Source organism: Mus caroli, unplaced genomic scaffold, assembly GCF_978045245.1.
Source record: "Mus caroli unplaced genomic scaffold, Mus_caroli_1 scaffold_3, whole genome shotgun sequence".
Lineage (NCBI taxonomy): Eukaryota > Metazoa > Chordata > Mammalia > Rodentia > Muridae > Mus > Mus caroli.
The window spans coordinates 98,279,621-98,301,358 of NW_028227258.1; the positions used below are offsets into that span (position 1 = coordinate 98,279,621).

Below are 21,738 nucleotides of genomic sequence, written 5' to 3' on the forward strand. Positions count from 1 at the left end.
ATTAGTTGTCCTCAGTCTCATTACTAGTTTTAGAATAAACATCCAGGGTTTTTTCTTTCGCCCCCCCCCCCCCCAGTGTAGCTCTGGCTGTCCTGGAATCACTCTGTAGACCAGGCTGGCCTCGAATGCATGAACTCAGAACATCCAAAGCAACCTGGAGGTGGGAGTGAGAGGAATCTTATTATTTTTTAAGAGAACCATTTTTCAAGAGACCCTATCTTTAAAAAAACAGAAGAGGAGAAATGAAGACTTAATTCTCTTTTTTCCATGGAATACATGATAAATACACACAGTACTCATGGTATAAAAATCCTAGATCTATAATTAAGAATTATGTGCAAATGTAATTAAAATATCTTTATGCTCCACCTCCTCATCTGGAAGCAATGCTATATGCTAGACTCCCAGGAATCATATAGTATCTAAATACAACCAAAAAAGAGAATGAGTCACAAATAGAGTAGGCACTCCAAAGAATGTGTTCCCTGTCACCCTCTCCCTTTGTCATGTCACATATTCCCTAAGAAGAGAAACGATTCAGAATGGTCTAAACCGAATCCACATGACCGTCTACCAACAAACAAAACCCAGATATGTTTTTACCTGGAAAAGGATGCCTGGAAACCAATTCTTCTGGCAGGTCAAGCTCTCTGCCTAAAATCCTGACTTCATCTTTATGAAAATCTTTCAGAGGTTCTATTACTTTTCCCTATAAGAAAATAAGGGACCAATGAAAAAAGTAGACTATCACTTAAGATATTTTCTCCTATGAGGCTTAGAAGGAATTAGATTACTATTCAGTGGCATTCATAATCTTTGTTGAAACACATTTTAAGTACAATCCTTACAAGTCTTATAAAGAAAAACAAACTCTGGTGCTGGAGAGATGTCTCACTGTTTAAGAGCCCTGGCTCCTTTCTTCCAGAGGATGCAGCATCAATTCTCAGCATGCATACAATCATCTATGAGGTCAGTTCTACGGGATCCAATACCCTCTTTCTAACCTCCACTGGCAACAGGCACACACATGATGCACAAACATACACAAAGACACAAACACATACACACACACACACACAAAAATGAAGAAAAAAAAAGAAAATGGAGAGACCCATCAGCTCTCAACTATTTCTCACTGGACACAAAGAAGGCAATTAGAAAAAATAATGGTCATGCTAATGAGTCCAAATGAACTGGGTGTGGTGGTAAACACCTTTAACCCTAGTGGTGGGAATGCAGAGGCAGCCAGAACTCTATGAGTTCTAGGTCTACACTAGTCTATGCAGAGTGCATGTCTAAAAAAAGACAACAAAACAAAACTTTCTAAACAGTATCAAAAAAATAAAATGATAAGTCATGGTAAGAAATAAATAAATGTATATATTTCATGTGCATAAGTACTTTATCTGCATATATATATATATATATATATATATATATATATATATATATATATATATACACACACACACACACACCCCATTTGCATGCCCATCAGAACCCTGGAACTGGAATTATAGTGGATTGTGAGCTGCCTTGCAGGTGTTGGGAATTCAACTCCAGTCCTAGGAAAGCAGCCAAGTGTTCTTAACTGCAGAAACATTTTTCCAGCCCCAACAAAAAATATCAAATTAAAACTCAGTATATGAGCAAAGGGTATGAACAGTCATTTCTCTATAATAAACAAATCACCAATAAGCATCTGAAAAGATTCTAGACATTACTATAGGGAAACAAAAATCAAAACCACACTGATCTTAGCATAGCAGTGCTTGCACACCTGCTAGAACAGTGCTGGGAAGGTAAAAGGACAATAACTTCAAGAAACATATGGAGATCCTGTCTCAAAGGACAAAGAATAACAGAGATACTACTTTTCAAGGGGACAATGGCATAGCTATTAGGATAGCTACTAAACACAAATACAAAACAGTGAACACACAAAAGCCAGAACTCCTGTGGTACTTTGGTTAAAAAGTAGAATGCTGCAACTGCTATGCGAGATAGCATGTACTTTCCACAAAAGAAAATTAAAAACAGACTAGAAAAAAAACAGAACAGTAATCTTACTTCTAAGTATGTATACTGAAGAACTGAAAGGATTCTTGAAGCATAAATATATACCTACATTCATAGCAAAACTCACAATGTTCAAAGCATAGATGTATCACAAATGTCCAGTGATGAATAATTAGATAAACAAAATGTAGTATCCAGAATGCACCGTTCTATTACTTAGCATTTGAAAAGAAGGGAATCAGATCACATAATATAACCTTAAAACTTCAAGGACATCATGCTAAGTATGAAATAAGCTAGAAAGAACAAGACACTACTGAAAACAGAATAAAGGGAAGTCATGTTTGTATGATACCACTTGTATCAAGCAAGTATATAAGGGAGTCAAATAGAATTAAAAATTGAAGGGCAGTTGGAATGTGTTTAATGGGTAAGTTTCAATTCTGCAAGCAGAGAAAGTTACAGATTCTACTATTCTATTCCAGATGGGAGAATTTATTTTATGTTTTATACAGTGATTTTTTAAAAGGCAGGTAAGTCTGGATAAGATATGGGAAATGGAAACCAAGTGAGAATGTATGAATTGAACATTTTGGACAACAGTCTTTCAAAAAATCAAAATGTTAAAGAGGCATGAAATTTAGGAATTATGTTTTGTTTTTGAAAAAGGTTCATCTATCATCTTGGATTTTCACTTGGTATGTAGCTGAAAGACCATGATAGTCTAACTTCCTAAGTGATAGGTTTACAGCAATGCAGCACCACTGTGTGCTATTCTAGCAATACTATACCTAGGTATCCACTAGAGGAAAAGGCAACTTTACAAGAATTTGTAACCAATATTTATAATGTCATTTCTAACAGCCCACACAGGAAATGTCCAACTGAAAATTGCAAAAATATGTATACAATGGAATACTATTTAGCTATAAAAAGGAGTAAGTTCTAATATACATTACACCATAGATGAGCCTTGAAAATATGTAAGAACTTAAGATGAGCATAGTAGACCTTGTCTGTAATCACAGCACTCAGAGTAGGTAGAAGCTAGAGGATCACCAAGGTCAGCCTTGGCTGTGTAACAAGTCAAAGACACACATTACTTGAGATCATCTTTTTAAAAACAAAGCAAAAAAGTCAATTACAAAAGCCCAGGTACTGGTGATAAAGTTAAACAAGGTGTCCAGGAAAACTACAAAAGCAGAAATTAGTAGTCTGAAGGGAATGATGGCCTTTAATCCCAGCATGTGGGAGGCAGAGGCAGGCAGATCTGTGAGTTTGAGGCCAGCCTATCTACAAAGCAAGTTCCAGGTCAGCCAGCCAGGAATACAAACAGATATCATGTCTCCAAAAGTAAATTGAAAAAAAGAGAAAAACAGTGGCTAGTTTGTCTAGGGTTGACAGGAGATGTGGGAAGCAGTTAGAATGAAGAGCTGCTAATGAGTACAAGATGCACTGCATTCCTTTTGAGGGTAATATAAATGTTCTACAATTAGTTTGTGGTAATGGTTACTCAACCTTCAAAGTACTGAGAAGAAAGAAAAAAGGATGGAAGAATAGTAAATGTTGCATGGACATACTTTACGGAAAAGTTCTCACAAGCCTTTACCTCTTCCCTTAACTTCCTGATAAGTTCTGTGTCGTTGTGGTGGGTTTTGATGAGTTCAGCTTTGCCACTGGCAACAAGGGATGCACTTTCGATTAGATCAGGCCGTAAAGTGCCTTGGGCAAGAAAAACCTCCTCAGGCTTCAGACTCATTTCTCCAATTACTTCATTGGCAATCTGTTACCACAAGAGCAGAACAGTTTTCTGAGAAATCAATCTTTCAACAAAGTTTCAATTAAATTTGATTCTTTCTAAAGTACCAACCAGGAAAATAGATCCATCAAACTCACAAAAATAAATTTCTGAAAACATTGTACATTGCATGAGATTAAAACATGTATGTGAGCATTCCCTTCGACATTACCTAAAATATGGTCACTAGTAAACCCAACAGAAGTGCAGTGCCAGCAGAAAGGACCATCCCAAAGGCTAGAACAGCAGCTTAGCAACATGCATACCTATTAAACCAAAACAGTGTCTACCTGTCCACAGGACACACACACACACACAGTGCATATTCAAAAGTAAAACAGAATTAGCAAAGTTTGTTATGTGATATGATAATAATAAAAACACACTAAAACAGACATAAGACAGTATACATTATCCATATTAAAAGAAAGGTACCTTAACGAAAGTATCACCAATAATTTTTCTTTTCTCCTCAGGACTTGTTGTCATATTTAATGTTTTGCTAATTCTTTTCCGTGGGGTCCTGTCTTCATCTGAGATTGGTAGAGTAGTTGTTCCATTGTAGAAGGAATGAGCAGCATTTATTACTGGAAAAGATCAGAGAAGTATTTTAAACTATTATATTTCTTTAAATCGTAAGTAAGTCAAAGTATAGAAAGAAAACCAAGGCAAACCCACCATTTGATGTCCCTTACATTTTTATTTTCCCATGTGTTCAAACAACCCAGCAATAAACCAGCAGTAACAAGTCAGGTCGAGAGATGGAGATCTCTGAGTTTATTCAGAACCTCTGTGACATTTAGATATGAGGCCGCAAACCTGCCTGCCAACAGTGCTAGTTGCTTTCTCTCTGGTCAGTGTTGCACTAGAAGAATCCAATATATTTATATTTATTGGATATCCTATATCGCCCAAGACAGTCAAAAGCAGTAGTTCCTCTACAGAAAACCCCGCAGACCAGCACAGTGATTCTTCCAAACTTGTATCTATGCATTTAAAATTACGTAGGTATCCTTTTATTTATTATTATAAGAACAAATAACCATGGTACTTCACTTGCAAAGTGTATGCCTAGAAGGCTGTGGGTTTGATTCCTAGCACTATCAAAAATGAGAAGCATCTAAAGACAAAACACTAACACCACTATTTGGTAATAAAGCATTAATACTAGTAAACTTCACCATGAGATGATGAAGTAGCTGGATGTTTCAATCAGGGTCCATCAAATACCTGTTGTTCCTTCTCCTAACCTGATCAGTTACCCACAAGCTCCTACCCATCAATATTTGTACAGTTAAACTGGGCAAGGGATAGAAAGAAGGAATCACTGTTTAATGTCACTTAGTTCTGTTCCTACTGTACAGTCTGTAACCTCAACTATGCCTGGTGCAGTGTTGTTAGTCCAAGGTCTCTTAGTAAAAAAATGCTTCCTCAGCGTGAGGACAGAAGTAGCTCCCTCTGCATTAAGGAAAAGAATCTGCTTCTCATGTTTTCAAATATTCCCTGCTTTAGGCAAACCCAGTGACCTATTTCTCCCAAAATCCAATGTTCCCACTTCCTGAGCCTCCCCTAGAAGTCTGCCGGCCAAATAGCGTATTTCCTACTAGCTTCCTTCCCACTTTAGGCCCAAGACTTTGATATCCTCCATTCTATTGGTCCAAGTTTTTGTCCCATTGAAGTTTCTCTACTCTGAAAGTTACCTTAGAAAAAAATGTAACTACACAAAAAATGCAAAAATGGTTATTACAAACACTAGTAAACTAAAACTAAAGGCATCTCTAGGCCAACTTTTTCTTATCCTGACCTCAAAACGTTCACAGTAAACCCCATAAACAGAGACAGTCACAACAAATATGTGTGTGTGTACATATATTTGAAAATTTGTAAACTTACTTATATAAGATATTCACTTATGCAAGTTAGTATCTAAGCCTTTCTACAAATACAGATTGTTTTGCAATCAAGCTCATACAGAGAAAGAAGATTAAATTTTGTAATTTGTAAATTCCAAATAGTCAGACAAGTGAAGACACTGCTAGGTCCCTGTAAGCACTAAGGACCCTTCAAAGTTAATTAGCTTATCAGAGAATCCTCCTCAGAAACCCGAATTTTACTCTCTAGTGTTCTTTGAACTGTTTCCTTATTCCTTCCACCTTCATCACTGTAACTGTTTATGCCTTTGCTTTTAGTCTTGCTTCAAAAAGGAAAGTGCTTATGTAGGAGTCATCATTATACTCAGCCTTTCAGCACCAATTAAACTGTGTCCAACTGTACTTTTAATCTATTATATCATTTCATCATTGTAGTCATCAGTTAAAGTAAGTATATTAGTGATTATCACTGCCCTTTAAATCAATAGTAACTGAGGATGTCTTTTTTTTTTAAATTTTGTGTGTCTGCAAGCACTGACCTACACAACAGACATCATGTGTCTTCCTCAGCATAGCTCTTACTAAACATGGAGCTAACTAGTTGAGCCAGATGGGCTGGCCAGCAGACCCCAAGGATTCATCAGTCTACATCTTCCTAGTTTGGGTGATGATAGGCATACGGACACATTTGGATTTTTACATGTGTTCTAAATAGAAATTCAGATGCTCATGCTTCTGTGGGAAGCACTTTATCAATTGAGCTGCCTACATGGCTTGCCTTTAGTCTGGACAATGTTGCCTAAGCTAATTCCAAACTCCTGGTAGCAAACAATTCTCTTTCCTTGGTCTTCTAAGAGCTAGGATTACAGGTGCATACAACAAACAAGTCTTAATAATTCTAGACTTTTAATCTACTCTCTTTGTATGAGCTTGATTAAATACAACCTGTATTTATAGTAGATGCTCACTTGCATAAAGAATATTGTGAGAGGACAGATTTGGGGGAGATTTTTGAGGACAGAATAGTAAATGTAAAATGGCAACTTACAAGTTCAGTATATTATTAGTATAATAGTCAATGAACAAAAAATTTATGAATATGAACTAAAAGGCATATTTAGCCTTTAGGTTTTAGAGAAAACTACATTTATAATACTGAACTGAACTAAATCACACAGCTTGAAGAAATAACCCCAGGTAAGAATCAACTTCTCCATGATAAATTAATACCTTTGACTTGAATTCCAAGCTTTTTGAGGGCCTCTTCAACAGATTGGCTTTCTCGTTTTCTCATAAAGCCATTATCAATGTGTACAGCAATGACTTGATCTTGGTTCAAAGCACGATTTAGCAAAGCTGTACAAACAGTTGAATCTACACCACCACTGAGTAAAACCTGTAAATAAAATGAAGAGAAAAAGAAAATCAAGCAGAATAAACAAACAAGAGACTCTGAGGGGATGCAACACACAAACTATATATGCAGTCTGTCAGTTGTCAGGGCTAATCAATATTTCTGACCTAAGTCTGTAGACTTAGATCAAACACTTACCAACACTTTTGATGTTCCTACTTTCTCTTTAATCTCTCGAATGCATTCAAGTTCTCGGTTCTGCACAGTAAAGTTCCCACTGCATCCAGCTATATCATACAGGAAATTCTTCAGTATTACCTTCCCATTTTCTGTAAGGCCAACTTCAGGGTGGAACTGTACACCATATAGCTTTTTAGATTCATTGGCTATACCTTCATGGGAAAAACAATCACAAAGCAACTTTATGGTGAAGATACAACTAATATTCACAATCCATTCTCCATTCCTCAAAATCTTTCTCTATAAATGTTAAATGTATATGCCCTATTCAACTTTTAATTACAGAGAAAGAAAATACATAAAAAGCTATGTTACTATAATCTTTATACAGTATACAGCAAAAAAAAAAAAAAAAAAGAGGTTTAGGACAGAGCAGAGACTATTTCACTAGATTCTTATTTCTCTATCATTACTTTGATTTTTCATCTATTTAATATAGGAAAAAAAAAAAAACCTCAATTTTGGTTCTCAGTCCTACATGACTTCCACATATACTTAGCATTCTCTAATGCCCAACATTAAAAAACCTTCATACCACAAACGTTTTCACTATTTTCTAATATTTTCTTTCCAGTTCCAGTAAGGACAAATGCAGGTTGAATAGCCCTACTCAGAAGTGTTTTAAGTTGTCAATAGTGTAACAGTTTTCAAGATTGAAACATTGCATACTAGGAAGCTCCTTAAGCAGAAAGGTAAACGAACAATTCAAATAGCTTCTGGAAGTTCCTGAAATTGACCAGATTCACTAGAGTCCCTCTAGGATGGGAGAAGCTGCACTACAAAGAAGACCAAGAGCAGCCCAGCTGCCTGGAAGAAACAGAAAGCAGCTGGGCTGCCTGGAAGAGGTTTAGACCTATTTTGGCACCTAGAATAGATAGATACTCTCCAACCTGTTAAGATGCCAACAAGTAGCGCCAAGTGTTCCAGGTTCCCAGCTCTGTGAACTGTCACCCATGTTGTGGTAGGCTTTGGTAATAAGGTTGTCTGAGTCATTTCTGTTCCTACAAGTAACCTCTCACTCATATTCCTGTAGTAACCCCAGGGAAATTCATTGGTTCACCTAACTGGACTTGGTAATAGCCATGCTTTGTCATTTGGAGACACTTAAAGAATTTGCAATTGTGATATTTGTTAGTAATCAAGTAGTTTTGGATTGTGAACAATTTCAGGTATTCAGATTGGGGATATTTACTACATGATTGCACATACTTGACCAAAGAGTTTAACAAATTCTTATGTTTAATAAGTGTGCTTAAATAGTTAAGCAATGGGTGCTGAGCTAGCGGATTTACATGGGCACCATTATCCTTATTTTTTGGTTCATGGATCAAGAAATTTGTCTCAACTCTTATAGCTCATGCCTGGGAGGCTCAAGATCTGAGGCACTTTATACTTTATGTGTCTTCCAGGATACCACTCTCAGTTTACTTATTCACTATTTGCTGCTTCTCACTCATCATTGCTAGTCCCTCTTCACCTGGCCTATCTCTACATATAGAATCTGCCAGAACTCAGGCCTTAAATCTCACATTCTCACAAACCTAATATTCCATACGTCAACCCATCAGTATACCTCCAGCCTAGTTTTCTCTGCTGAAATCAAGATGTATAACTGCTTACCTGGATACCTTTATTTTGATGTTATTTAATAAAAACACCCTGAATTTCATATGAAACCCGAAACCCCTGAAGTTTTTACCATTAGGTAAATAGAAATTCCACCCATATGTTACTCAGACAAAAAAATAAAAAAAAATTAAAAATCCAGTATTTAAAACTTGGTTGTTTTACCTTTGCTATTCCACACTCAATCCATTGGCAAATCTCTGTCTCTCCGCTAGGAGCATTATTACAATCCAAAGATAAGACTAGCACTTCTACCACCCTGCTCTAAACTTTACTTTTTCTCCCCTGATTACCAGAATATACATCAGACAGCTCAAAACTGCCTGCAGCTCAGCTTCCGAGAACCCATAACATTCTCACCTCCTTGAGCACATATTTAGATACACATACATTCATATGTATTAATTTAATCGTGTGAATTTTATTTTTTAAGTTAAGTATTTTAAAGCCTTACGTAAACTCTGAATAATTTCCTTGGTTAGTAATGTTACTACATTAAGTTACCACATTTACAACAGCTATGAAAAAAAAAACCATACCCACAACACAATTCAATGGGTAAAGGCACTTGGTACCAAACCTGAACCTAATGCGATCCACATAGGAAGGAAAGAACCCTGTAGCAGTCCTCTGACCCACAGGCACAATACATGTTTTAAAAAACAAAGCAGCCGGGCGTGGTGGCGCACGCCTTTAATCCCAGCACTCGGGAGGCAGAGGCAGGCGGATTTCTGAGTTCGAGCCAGCCTGGTCTACAAAGTGAGTTCCAGGACAGCCAAGGCTACACAGAGAAACCCTTTCTCGAAAAACCAAAAAAAAAAAAAAAAAACCAAAGCAAAGTAAAAATTTTAAGTGAAAATTTAAGAATATCTCATATAGAATCATAATCACTATGAAAAGTTTTAATGAAATCTGAATTTTTACCTGCCACAATGTTCCCAGAACGTGCTACAACTTTGAATCCATCAGCAACTTTGTCTACACTGTCTCCATGTGTAAGTAAAACAATTTCTTCCTTCTGCAGGCCCCTAAACATAAAAAAAGTAAAATTTACACACTAATATCTCAAGGAAAACCATGATTGATAGGTCAATGAACTGTCTAGTTTTATAACAGCTTGATACAAGCTACAATAATCAGAGATGGGAGCCTCAACTGAGAAAATGCCTCCCTAAGATTTAGGCTGTAGGGAAATTTGTAGGACACTTTCTTAATTTGATTAACTGGAGATGACCCATTATGAGCGGTGTCTCCCTGGGCTGGTGGCCCTGAGGTGTATAAGGAAACAGGCTGAGTAAGCCATGAAGAGTCAGCCAGTAGGCAGCACCCCTCCATGGCCTGTACATTAGCTCCTGCCTATAGGTCCCAGCCCTGCTTGAGTTCATGTCCTGACTAAGAATAAATAAGCTAAATAAATCCTTTCCTCCCTAAGTTTCTTTGATCATGGTGTTTCATCACAGAAATAGAAATCCTAACTATAACAATTATTTTGTTTAGAAATACAAATTTGCTGTATAGTAGATTAGGAAGATTCAGGAGGTAAAAGCTGTATAGTAATGGAACACTTTAAGAATTTACATAGAATTTATATATGAACTTATATATAACTTATATATATAACATAGAATTTATATATAACTATAAAGAGTGCTAATAAAAGATATTAAATCTGAAAGGAGGACAACTAATAAAAATTGAGAACGAGGGGATTGTTCAGAAATTTCAGTGGTTTAAAATACTTGCTTAACACAAGCATAAAAGTTCAAATCCCCAGTATCCACATAAAAAGCCAGTTGTAGCCACATGTGGACCTGTAACCCCAAACTTGTGGTCTAACACAAGAGAAGTCGCAAGTATTTCCTGTCTGCCAGTCTAGCTTCAGGTTCAGTCAGAGAACTTGGCTCAAGAGGATAAGACAGAGAGTAGTAGAATAGTGTCTAACATTCTCCTGTCACTTCTATGTGTATGCACATGTGTGCATAAAACGCACATAAACACACACACAACATATACCCATCATACAGCACACACACACACACACTCACGCACACACACACAGAATAATTTTAAAACTTGAAAATTGAACTGATGAATATATGAAACTGGTACTCTAATTACACTAAAAAGCTTATAGATAATAAAACTGTATTTTCAACATTTCATTTCTGAGATTTTATCTTTAAAACAGATATTTCAATGACTTAATAATTCACTGTCACATTAGTAATGATGATGCTGACATTGTTATTGTACAGCCATCTGTTCAGTATAAGTAAGATGCAGGTTACTATATAATCAGGCTGGCTGGAGTGATGCCTCCATGGTTTAGAGCGCTTATCTCTCTTCTAGAGTCATTCTGTTCCCAGGACCCATATCAGAGAACTCACAACCACTTACAACCCCAGCTCCAGGAGATCCAACACCCTCTTCTGATCTCAGATGGTATGCACACACATGGAAAACATACACATACACATATACACACACACACACATGCACACATACACATACACACACAGAGGAAGGCAGGCAAGCAGGTTAAGAGTAAGAGATATTAAAATCAGAATACTTAAATAAAAATCCTATAAACTTTTACATTAATATAAAAATAATTATATAAACTGATTTTATCTTTCAAAAGACAGAAAATACATATCGCCTAACTGTTCACAAAAAACACCTAGAAATAAGCACAACACAATAGGCAAGGTGGAACTCTAGTGCAAAAACAAAAAGGAAAGCAATGGTATTTAACTATGAAAAGGAAGTAGTTGATCCCTGTGATCTACCCACATGGTAGAAGTAGAGATCTAATTTCCAGTTATTCTCTGACCTCAACATATGCTCCAATGGCATGTATATAGACACAAAAAATAAATACAACAAAAAACTCAATACACATATAAATTAAATGCATGGGACTAGCAAGATAGCTGGGCTGATGAAGGCATCTGTCACCAAGCCTGAAAAAGGAGAGAACCAACTCCCACAAACTTTCCTGATTTACACACACACACACACACACACACACACACACACACACAGTGGCATACACATATGGATGGACCCAAAATTAAATAAATGTAATTAAAAAATAATACCTGAATAATGAACACGTATTATCCATACTAATGTTGAAAACTCCATCCTCTCTAACACTTTTTTTATGCACAGTGCCTCCAAAAACTTTATTCATCATCTGTTCAAAGAAAAAAAAATTAATGTTACTATGAATCAAAAAAAAGTTCGTATGCTAATAATAATTATTTATATCCTTTGCTTTCAAAATGTTGTTTGTACCATAAATATGAGTAAAGAGGTGTTTAATGTGTGTAGGTAACTACTATTACTGTATATAAAATTGTTAATAGGCATCAATTCATAACAAAATTTCACTAGGAATTTGACCTGAGGTTAATCTCTGACAAACACTGAGAGGCTTTCCATTTGTTGTACTTTAATTAACATTAAAAACAAACAACTGGTCAGGTGTCCTGGAGCATATGCTCTTAATGCCAGAGCTCAGGAAGCACAGGCAGGTGAAGGTAGGTGAACTCAGGCCATGTTTGGTCTACATAGGTGAGTTCCAAGACAGCCAGAGCTACATAGTGAGACTCTTATCTCAAAAAGAAAACAGAAAGAGAAATTTTTCTTTTTTTTTTTTCTTTTTTTCTTTTTTTTTTTGAGACAGGGTTTCTCTGTATAGCCCTGGCTGTCCTGGAACTCACTTTGTAGACCAGGCTGGCCTCAAACTCAGAAATCCGCCTGCCTCTGCCTCCCGAGTGCTGGGATTAAAGGCGTGCGCCACCACCGCCCGGCCGAGAAATTTTTCTTTAATACTTAAGTCAGACCAGCTACAAAGGTACTTTGAGATTTAAAAGCCGTTGCAGGTAAAAAAAAAAAACAAAAACAAAAAAACAAAATACAAAAACAGTAGCAACAACATAGGAGTTAGGGCATGGTGGAATAAAATATGAAACATTGATACTTATACATATTTGAATGGGTGAATTAGAGAAGGACAAGAAAGATGAAAGGCAAAATATTAGAAGAACGCAGTGCAATCAAATGTCTTGTGTTTAATAAAAAGGGCATGCAGACATGGTGGAGCACATCTTTAATACCAGCACTTAGGAGGCAGAAGCAGAAGCAGAGACAGGTGGGTCTCCATAAGTTCAAGGCCACTTTAGTCTACAAAACAAATTCCAGGACAGCCAGGGCTCTTATACTGAGAATCTATGTCTTGTGAGGGGAAGGGGGGATAATAATAATAATAACAATAATAAAAAGGGGATGGACTAGCAGGGCAGTGGTGGCGAATTCCTTTAATCCCAGCACCCAGGAGGCAGAATTCAAGGCCAGCCTGGTCTACAGAATGAGTTCCATGATAGCCAGGGTTACATGGAGAAACTCTGTATCAAAAATATCAAGAAAAGAAAAGGGAAAAGGGAAAAAAAGGGAAAAGGGAAAAAAGGGAAAAGAAGGGAAAAAAAGGGAAAAGGAGAAAAAAAAGGGAAAAAAAGGGAAAAAAGGGAAAAAGGGGAAAAAGGGGGAAAAAGGGAAAAAAGGGAAAAAGGGAAAAGGGGAAAAAAGGGAAAATAAGGGAAAAGGGAAAGGGGAAAAGGGGAAAAGGAGGAAAGGGGAAGGGGAAGGAAAGAGGGAAGGGGAAGGAAAGAGGGAAGGAGGGAAGGAGGGGAGGAGGGGAGGAGGGGAGAGGAGGGGAGGGGAGGGGAGGGGAGGGGAGGGGAGGGGAGGGGAGGGGAGGGGAGGGGAGGGGAGGGGAGGGGAGGGGAGGGGAGGGGAGGGGAGGGGAGGGGAGGGGAGGGGAGGGGAGGGGAGGGGAGGGGAGGGGAGGGGAGGGGAGGGGAGAGGAGAGGAGAGGAGAGGAGAGGAGAGGAGAGGAGAGGAGAGGAGAGGAGAGGAGAGGAGAGGAGAGGAGAGGAGAGAAAAACGGGAATGGAACTTTATCTGTAAACCACAAAAGTGGCCAACTATAGTATGTTATTCAATCTGTTTTACCCATCATGTGAGTGTGGGGATTCAAACCCTGGTGTTTGCTCTTAACTAATGAATCATCTCTATAGCCTCTTGGCTATTAACATAGGAAAAAGAACCCTTAAGAGTAAATAATTATATTTATATATATATATACATACATATATGCAAATATATATTAGTACAGTTATTAATATAGTAAATATATATATATATTCATATTCTTGAGTTTAAAAGCAAATGAAGGTATGATGGCTATTCTTGACCAATACTAAAATTAACTGAAGACCAAGTTGCTGAGCACATCTGTGAGGAATTTTTAGTTAACTGGCTCATTTGACATAGGAAGACACGCCCTTAAATTCAGATTGAGGGTAAAGAAACCTTGTCCCCATCCAAAATCTAGGCTACACTTTCTCCAGGCAGCCAACATGAAGGACAAGAAACACAAACTTTGGTCTTTGCCTGTTTACCTCTGCTTACCTCACTGGCATTAGGGACTACTTCTTTGGGATCCTGATGTATACTCAAGTCCAACTGAGATGTCCAGCCTCAGACTAATGGATTCTTAGACTTTCCATTAGGAGACAGCCAATGTTGGACTAGCTGGACCATTGCTTGTAAGCCACTGTAATAAAGTCCCTTTCAATAGATAGATAGACAGACAGACAGATTCATTTGATCAATTCCGTCCCTCTAGAGAACCCTGACAAATATGGTGAGAGAAGGTTAGGTTTTTGTTTTGTTTAAATGAAAACGTTAGCTTCAGCGGGAAGAGTAATCATTTGTGGGTTGTTTGGACTATGCAACAAAAAGTTGTTTACCTAAGCAAAATGAGAAACGGAAGAAAGATGGAGAAGGAAAACAGGAGAGGGGATGGGGGGGACAGAGAAAATGTGCTAATATGCAATAATACATTATACAAGGATGATTTCTAGCTCTCCTTCCAGATGATCCAATCAAGTAAGCCAATGTTTAAACGTTGTAACGTAATAATCCTAGGCTTACAAGCATAAGGGAGAACTTACATATCTGGTTTATGTTTTTATTCCCTTAGATCTAGTTTAATAAAATTGTTTCTTTGATAAGTCAGATGTTAGCACGTTTTTGTTTAATGTTATCTAACATCATGTTCAATATTGTTCTTGTCTAATAAATAGTTAAAATGATCATGATTGAGAATACAACAAATGAAAGTGGCTAGGAGAAAAAACAGGAATTCTCACTGTTTAAAAGTGTACAGTCCTGGCACATAAAGGAGCACACCTTTAATCCCACCACTTAGGGAGGCAGTGGCAGGATGATCTCTGAGTTCAAGTCTAGCCTAACTTACATTACATGTTCTAGGCTAGCCAGTGGTGAGTCCCTGTCTCAAATAAGTAAATGGATGGATGGGTAAATGGATGCATGGATGGATGGACCAACAGAAAGACAAACAAACAAATAAATAGTAATTTGCTAAGTGATCTAGTTACTTATGAACAGGTTTCCTTACAAGGTCAGTTCCATGACGGAATAGCAATATACAGTAGTATATTGCCCAAATTATCTTAGAGACAAATGGTATTTAAATCACAAGAAGACAACATTAAGTCAACTCTCAAACTCAATTCACAGACATACCTGCATGCCATAGCAAATTCCTAGAATAGGCTTGCCAATGGTAAATATTGCTGGATCAAACCAGGGAGCATCCTCTGCATACACAGAATTAGGTCCTCCAGATATGATAATAGCCCTGGGGATTGATCGGAAGAAGAGTCAGTAAACAACCAGACTACGGATTTTTAATTATTTAATACTATATATATATATATATATATATATGTGTAAAGATTGAAGGAAAAAAAAGGTCCTCTGTCTTTACAGATCTGAATACTGTAGTTGTTCCTGACACTCAACACACTTGGAAGACAGTTCTATATCAGCTACCCCTGGGAATATGATGAAGAATGTGAGAAGGGTGAGAAGAATTGCCTAGAGCACGCATTGAAAAGCTGAGTGTGCAGCAGAGGTATACAGAGAAGGAAAACCTGTGTGAAGGAGAGAGGAGCAGTAAGAGGAGGAGCACTTGAGGGAGGCAGGAAAATCATGAGCTCAACCTTATCCTCAAGTTACATACCAAGTTCAAAGCCAGCCTGGACTACATAAAGACCCTGACTCAAAGAAAGAAAGAAAGAAAGAAAGAAAGAAAGAAAGAAAGAAAGAAAGAAAGAAAGAAAGAAAGAAAGAAAGAAAGAAAGAGAGAGAGAGAGAAAACAACGACAAACCACATTGCTAAGCTTTATAGTACATGCCTCTAATCCTAGTATTTGGGAGGGAGGTCACAAGAAAATCACCACAAATTTCTATAATATTGAATTCAATAACCACCAGAGAGGGCTACAAGGCAAGAGACTGTTTGTTTTCTTTTTATAAAGACAGAAAAACTGAAATATACTCAGCGTCCTGTGATACGACTCATCAGGCAAAGGCACTTACTACGAATCCCAATGACCTGAGTTTGACCTTCAGATTCATATGGTGAAGGAGAAAACCAACTCCCACGAACTGTCTTCTGACTGCCTCAAGCTCACACGTAGATGTACACGTATACACGCACGCACACACAGTTTCATTTTTAAAAATAAGACATTTGAAGAGAAAGACAGCACACCTAGTATTAAGTCTCAAACCCTAGACAACTGGCTGAGGTGCCCATTAACAGGTCAAAGGGTGCACTGACCACCAGGTTTGCAGGCTCCCTATATCCCTCAGGGTATGTCACTGACCATGAACTTCTCCAGCCCAGCCATTCCCCACAGCCATTTTTGTTAGCTACCCTTTTGGTGTAACTTTTACTCTCTTGGCCAAGGCTGTCCCTCTTGGTAGGCAACTCCTCCCAGCTCCCCACTCTCCTTACGGCCGGCTCAAGATCATGTTCACTCTGGATTCTCTCAGACATCACTCCCTCTGACTGTGTTCTCCTCTTTACCTTCAATAAACTTTCTCCTCCACCACACCTGAAAGCAGTCATTTTCTTCCTTTTTTATTTCTTTATTTTCATTCACCTAGTGTAAAAGTCTAAGTCAATTAAGGATGGCCATTGTAGTCACTTCTGGGGAAAAACTGTGAGGCACCAATCCATATGAAAGGAAAGAACATTACAAGCCTCACATGCATTGGCTGTCTTGCCTGTTAGGGACAGGGGCCACTAGAACTAGCCTTATATGGCTTAGGTTTTTCTCCTTTAGCAACATTTTCATGGTTGGAAACAAAAGGAACTTCTATATAAATACTTCTTCCCTTTCAGCTACTCTATCCAACCATTTGTACATTTTTCCTTTGATTAATTAAATACTCTAAGAGCAATGATCAAATGATCATATAACTGCATCTAACTGTGACCCACAAATCATATAAAATATAAACTATTCAACAAGGTAGTCAGCTGTATAATGAAAATCAAGGTAAACTCCCCAGCATCATCAAAACAAACAAAAATTGAAAACATCAAGGTAATTTTTTGGACTAAAAGTATAAATTATTCCTTTTTAATTCCAAATCAGAGCTATAGCTAATTTCTTACAAAATTACGCTGGATTTTATGCCCAAGAAAACTAATTATAAAATATTCCAAAATCTATACTCAATCTCATTGATGACATTATCAATCAGAGGCTACCGAAATCCTTGTTCCTTTATGGCAAAGGCTGGTGTTTCCAATGGGAAGATTTCAGACTGCACAAACAGCTCCCGCACTCTTCGGTCAATGACTTTCCCATACTGGGCTCCAGCATCCAGAATGACAACAGCTCCTTCGTAATGGTGAGAACCATCCTTAAGATCTCCTCCAGCATTCTCCGGCTACAAGTAAAACAAACAGAAATTCTTGCTTACAAAAATTATATGACTAGGGGCTAGTAAAATGGCTCAGCAGGAAAAGAAAGACTTGTAGCCAAGCCTAAGGACCTGAATTTGATGCCTGAGGCAAAGCACATGGAGAAGCAATTCCTGTAAGCTGTCCTCTGACCTCCACATGCACACTGTGTCTCCATATGTACAAAATAAAATGTTTAATTACACTGTTTTAAAAAATGGGGGTCACTGTCAGCTCCACCAGACAGAAATGTAAACTGTTAACTTATGTTGTTTTTCTAAGGTATGGATTCAGAAGTTCTTTTAAATGTAAGATGTTAGTATTCACCCTTTCGTGGGCACATGAACCTATGAGTCCAAGGTGCCATTTCTGACTGATGTGGTCACTCCTACTATGTATGCCTTCACGAAGGAAAACAGTCCTGCTCTCTTAGCAGGTCTGATTGCTGCCTGTTATGCCTCCTCTGGACAGAAAGTGATCTGAGCATCCCATTAGGCACAGCATTCCTAAAAAACATATCAATGAGGTAATTAAAGCCTGCTGCTAGAATGTAAGTATGGCCACTTTCACTTTAAAATCTCTTACTTTAAAATTTTCTTACAGTTTACTTGAGAAAAAACAGAATACACACATCTAACCTAGAACACTAACTTTTATTCTTAATTTTAAACTTTCAAACTTGTCTGCTAAGTATAAATTTTTAACACCTCTAGAAAGTAATTTAGCAAAACCTAGAGGTGTTATTTATTTTTTTACAGCCAATTTAACATAACCTAGAGTCATGGGGGGAGAAGGGGTTAAGAGGGTCTGGGGAAGAAAACCTCAACTACCTATATCTGTTTGGGCTTGGGGGGGGGTGCATTTTCTGAGGGCTAAATTCTACAGAATGGCCTGGCCCACAGAAAGGCTACCATAACTAGGCAAAGAGTCCTGGGATATTAAAGAAAGCTAGCCAATTGTAAGTTTGGAAAGAAGCAAGAAAGCCAGCCTGCAAAGCATCATTTCGCACATGTTAAGTCTTGACTTTCCTCAATAATAAACTGTGTCCAAGTGTGTAAACCAAACCAACCCCTTTCCTTACCAAGTTGCCTGTGGTCAAATGCCTTATTATAGTAAATAAGGGAACTAGGACAAAAGGGCTAAGAGATATGTATTGGACAATAATGCAAAAGTAGAAGAGTAGGAATGAATGCAACAAAATTTCCCATGTCCCAAAAGCAACTGAAGTTGGATGATAAATCCAGTGCACTATTTTAGCCTGGGCTCTTATCATGGATTCTGCAAGACCTAGGACTGGGGAGAGGATCCAGAGAAGGGACTAGAAGGGAGAAGAGAAATGGAAGAAACACAGAAGATGATGTAGGTCAGTTAGAGTGCCTGCCTGCAAAGTGAAAAGCCCTTTAGTGGTCTTGCTTCAACTTTGCCACCATTATGAGAAAATCAAGAGCTTACTAGCATCAGAAGAGACAAGATAAAATGGGGCTAGACAATGACAGGTGGCACACAAATTTCTGAACCAAGAAAAATAATACAGTTTTAAGTTCTTTACTTCTGTACCTTTTAATTATCATTCTCATGGCTATAGCTAACTGTTAGGTCATAGTAACATGGTCACTATATAGTGTAGTGGTATATTACTTTACAACCCAGGTCCGTCTGCCCAGGGCTGGCACCTCCTACAAGGTAATCCATCCTATCCACATTTAAAAAAGGAAAAAAAAAAAAAAAAAAAAAAAAAAAAAACCTACAGACTTGCCTACAGGCCACCTGGGAGGCATTTTCTTAACTGCTTTCTATTTATCTTTCCAAATAACAAAAAGCCAAACAGAACACTCATTTATATAAAATATTGGTACAGAATTTTTTTAAAGTTTTAAAAACAAGGGCTTGGTTAATGGCTCTGGGGCTATGAGCACTGCACTGCCTGCTCTTCCAGAGGATCCAGGTTCAATTCTTTGAACCCACATGGCAGCTTACAACTGTCTGTAATTCCAGTCCCAAGGGATCTTATGTCATTTTCTGGCCTACATGAACACACAGGCACGAACATGTGGTACACAGACACACTTGCAAGAATAACACTATAAATGTGTGTGTGTGTGTGTGTGTGTGTGTGTGTGTAGGAGGCTAGTCTTACACTGATGTATGTCTCCTCACTGACGGTGCTGGAATAGCATCTGTGATGGTTAATTCTAATAGGCCAGCTTAAGAATTAATTACTTTTATTAAGTTTTTTGCTTTTTTTTTTTTTTTGGTTTTTTCGAGACAGGGTTTCTCTGTGTAGCCCTGGCTGTCCTGGCACTCACTTTGTAGACCAGGCTGGCCTCGAACTCAGAAATCCGCCTGCCTCTGCCTCCCGAGTGCTGGGATTAAAGGCGTGCACCACCACGCCCGGCGCATTTTATTTTTAAATTCCTTATAACAGTGTTTTGCCTATATGTTTGTCTGCACCATTTGCATGCAGTGTCCACAGGGACCAAGTGAGGGTGTTGGATCATCTGGGCTGGAGTTACAGACAGGTGTGAGTTGGTCACTCTACCACATGACCTTGACATAAAATTTAGCTATTCACCTTAAACTCAAATATATCACAATGATCAAAAATATCATCTTAAGAAAATGTTGAGCCGTGCAGTGGTGGCACACGCCTTTAATCCCAGCACTTGGGAGACAGTGGCAGGCGGTTTTCTGAGTTCGAGGTCAGCCTGGTCTACAGAGTGAGTTCCAGGACAGCCAGGGCTATACAAAGAAACCCTGTATCCAAAACAAAACAAAAATAAAAAAATGTTGAAAAAAAATACAGAAATAATTTTGTGAAAATACTCTTCTAGATCGCAGTATGTTCTATAATACCGCAGCGAACTCATCCATCATAAAGATGAGTTCCAGTGAGTTGTAAGATTAAAAATTAAAGACCAATGTACTAAACTGTAAGGTGAGACTTATTCTTCAGACCATGACAGGTGCCTAGGTTTGAAAATATAGGAGCTAACTAATAATGTTTACTCATTTGTTCAACACAGGTTTTTGATTGATTCCTACATATTAAGCAGCCGTTCGCGAGTTTGTGACACTTAAGCTCCATGTTCGCAAGGGTAGAAATTATTCCTGGCTCTAGAACAGCTATCCAAAAGTTTGGAGTTTCATACACACGAAGAGAAATTTAACCAGATTGCTAAAGCTAGGTCACAATCATGCACAAGAATGATGTACACCTTGCTAAAGTAAATTATATTCCAACACCGCAGTTTCTCGATGACAAAACTGACTTTGTGAAGGTCAGAAAGCTCTCCAGGTCAAAGACGATTAGGTCGGAAGGGAAAGAGGACCAATTCAGAGACCAGGCAATTAAGAACGACGTCTAAGGCTGGGAGTTGGAAGCCACAAACGGGCATCAACGGCCCAACGCTCTCGCGTCTTGGCTAATGCAGTTAACTTTTTCCAGCACCCGTGGAGAACCTGGCTCCCAAAAAAAGGCCCCAAAGGCGGGAAAACGTCCCCGAAACCTAGCACGTAATACACGAGACAGAGTGCACAGGAGCAGAACCTTTAACTCTTCCCCCTCCGAGGATGGCGGGAGAAGAGGGTGACGGAGCACACCTGGGACCAGGAACAGAAGCTGCGGTCAATAGAGACAGAAAGGCCTGCATTAGACTGGAAAGAATACAGGCCCGCCTGGCCGGACCGCCGCAGGCGAGGCTCCGACCCTGCCCTGCGGTTGAAGGGCCCCGAACTCCCCAAGAATCGCTGCCCACGGCCAGGTCGCCTCTGCGCTGGAACTCGATGCTTTCGGCCGTGGGGGCCGCTCCAGCCGCTCGGATCCACTCACTAGCAAAGCCAACAAAGCGCCTCCGATGCCGTAAAGCCGCGCCGCAGGCCGGGCTGACACATGTAGAGCGCCACTGACCGGGCCGAGGAAGGCGGACGGACCCCCAGGCCTCGCTCACACTGCCGGAGGGCCGCAGAGACGCCAATC

At 38.7% G+C, this 21,738-nt stretch overlaps 1 protein-coding gene across 3 annotated transcripts in view; it reads right to left on the reverse strand.

The window, feature by feature from the left end:
* Gmps (guanosine monophosphate synthase) overlaps positions 1-21,738 on the reverse strand; it is a 59,803-nt gene that overhangs the window by 24,866 nt on the left and 13,199 nt on the right. For all 3 annotated transcript variants that reach the window (XM_021157142.3, XM_021157139.3, XM_021157141.3), the window contains 9 exons: positions 17,568-17,749; positions 15,527-15,641; positions 12,010-12,107; positions 9,833-9,936; positions 7,241-7,434; positions 6,919-7,084; positions 4,253-4,404; positions 3,629-3,802; positions 604-709 (listed from right to left, as the gene is read on the reverse strand). In XM_021157142.3, the coding sequence (XP_021012801.1) occupies positions 604-709; positions 3,629-3,802; positions 4,253-4,404; positions 6,919-7,084; positions 7,241-7,434; positions 9,833-9,936; positions 12,010-12,107; positions 15,527-15,532 (1,000 nt within the window). In that variant the 5' untranslated portion in view covers positions 15,533-15,641; positions 17,568-17,749. The remainder of the gene's footprint in view (positions 1-603; positions 710-3,628; positions 3,803-4,252; positions 4,405-6,918; positions 7,085-7,240; positions 7,435-9,832; positions 9,937-12,009; positions 12,108-15,526; positions 15,642-17,567; positions 17,750-21,738) is intronic.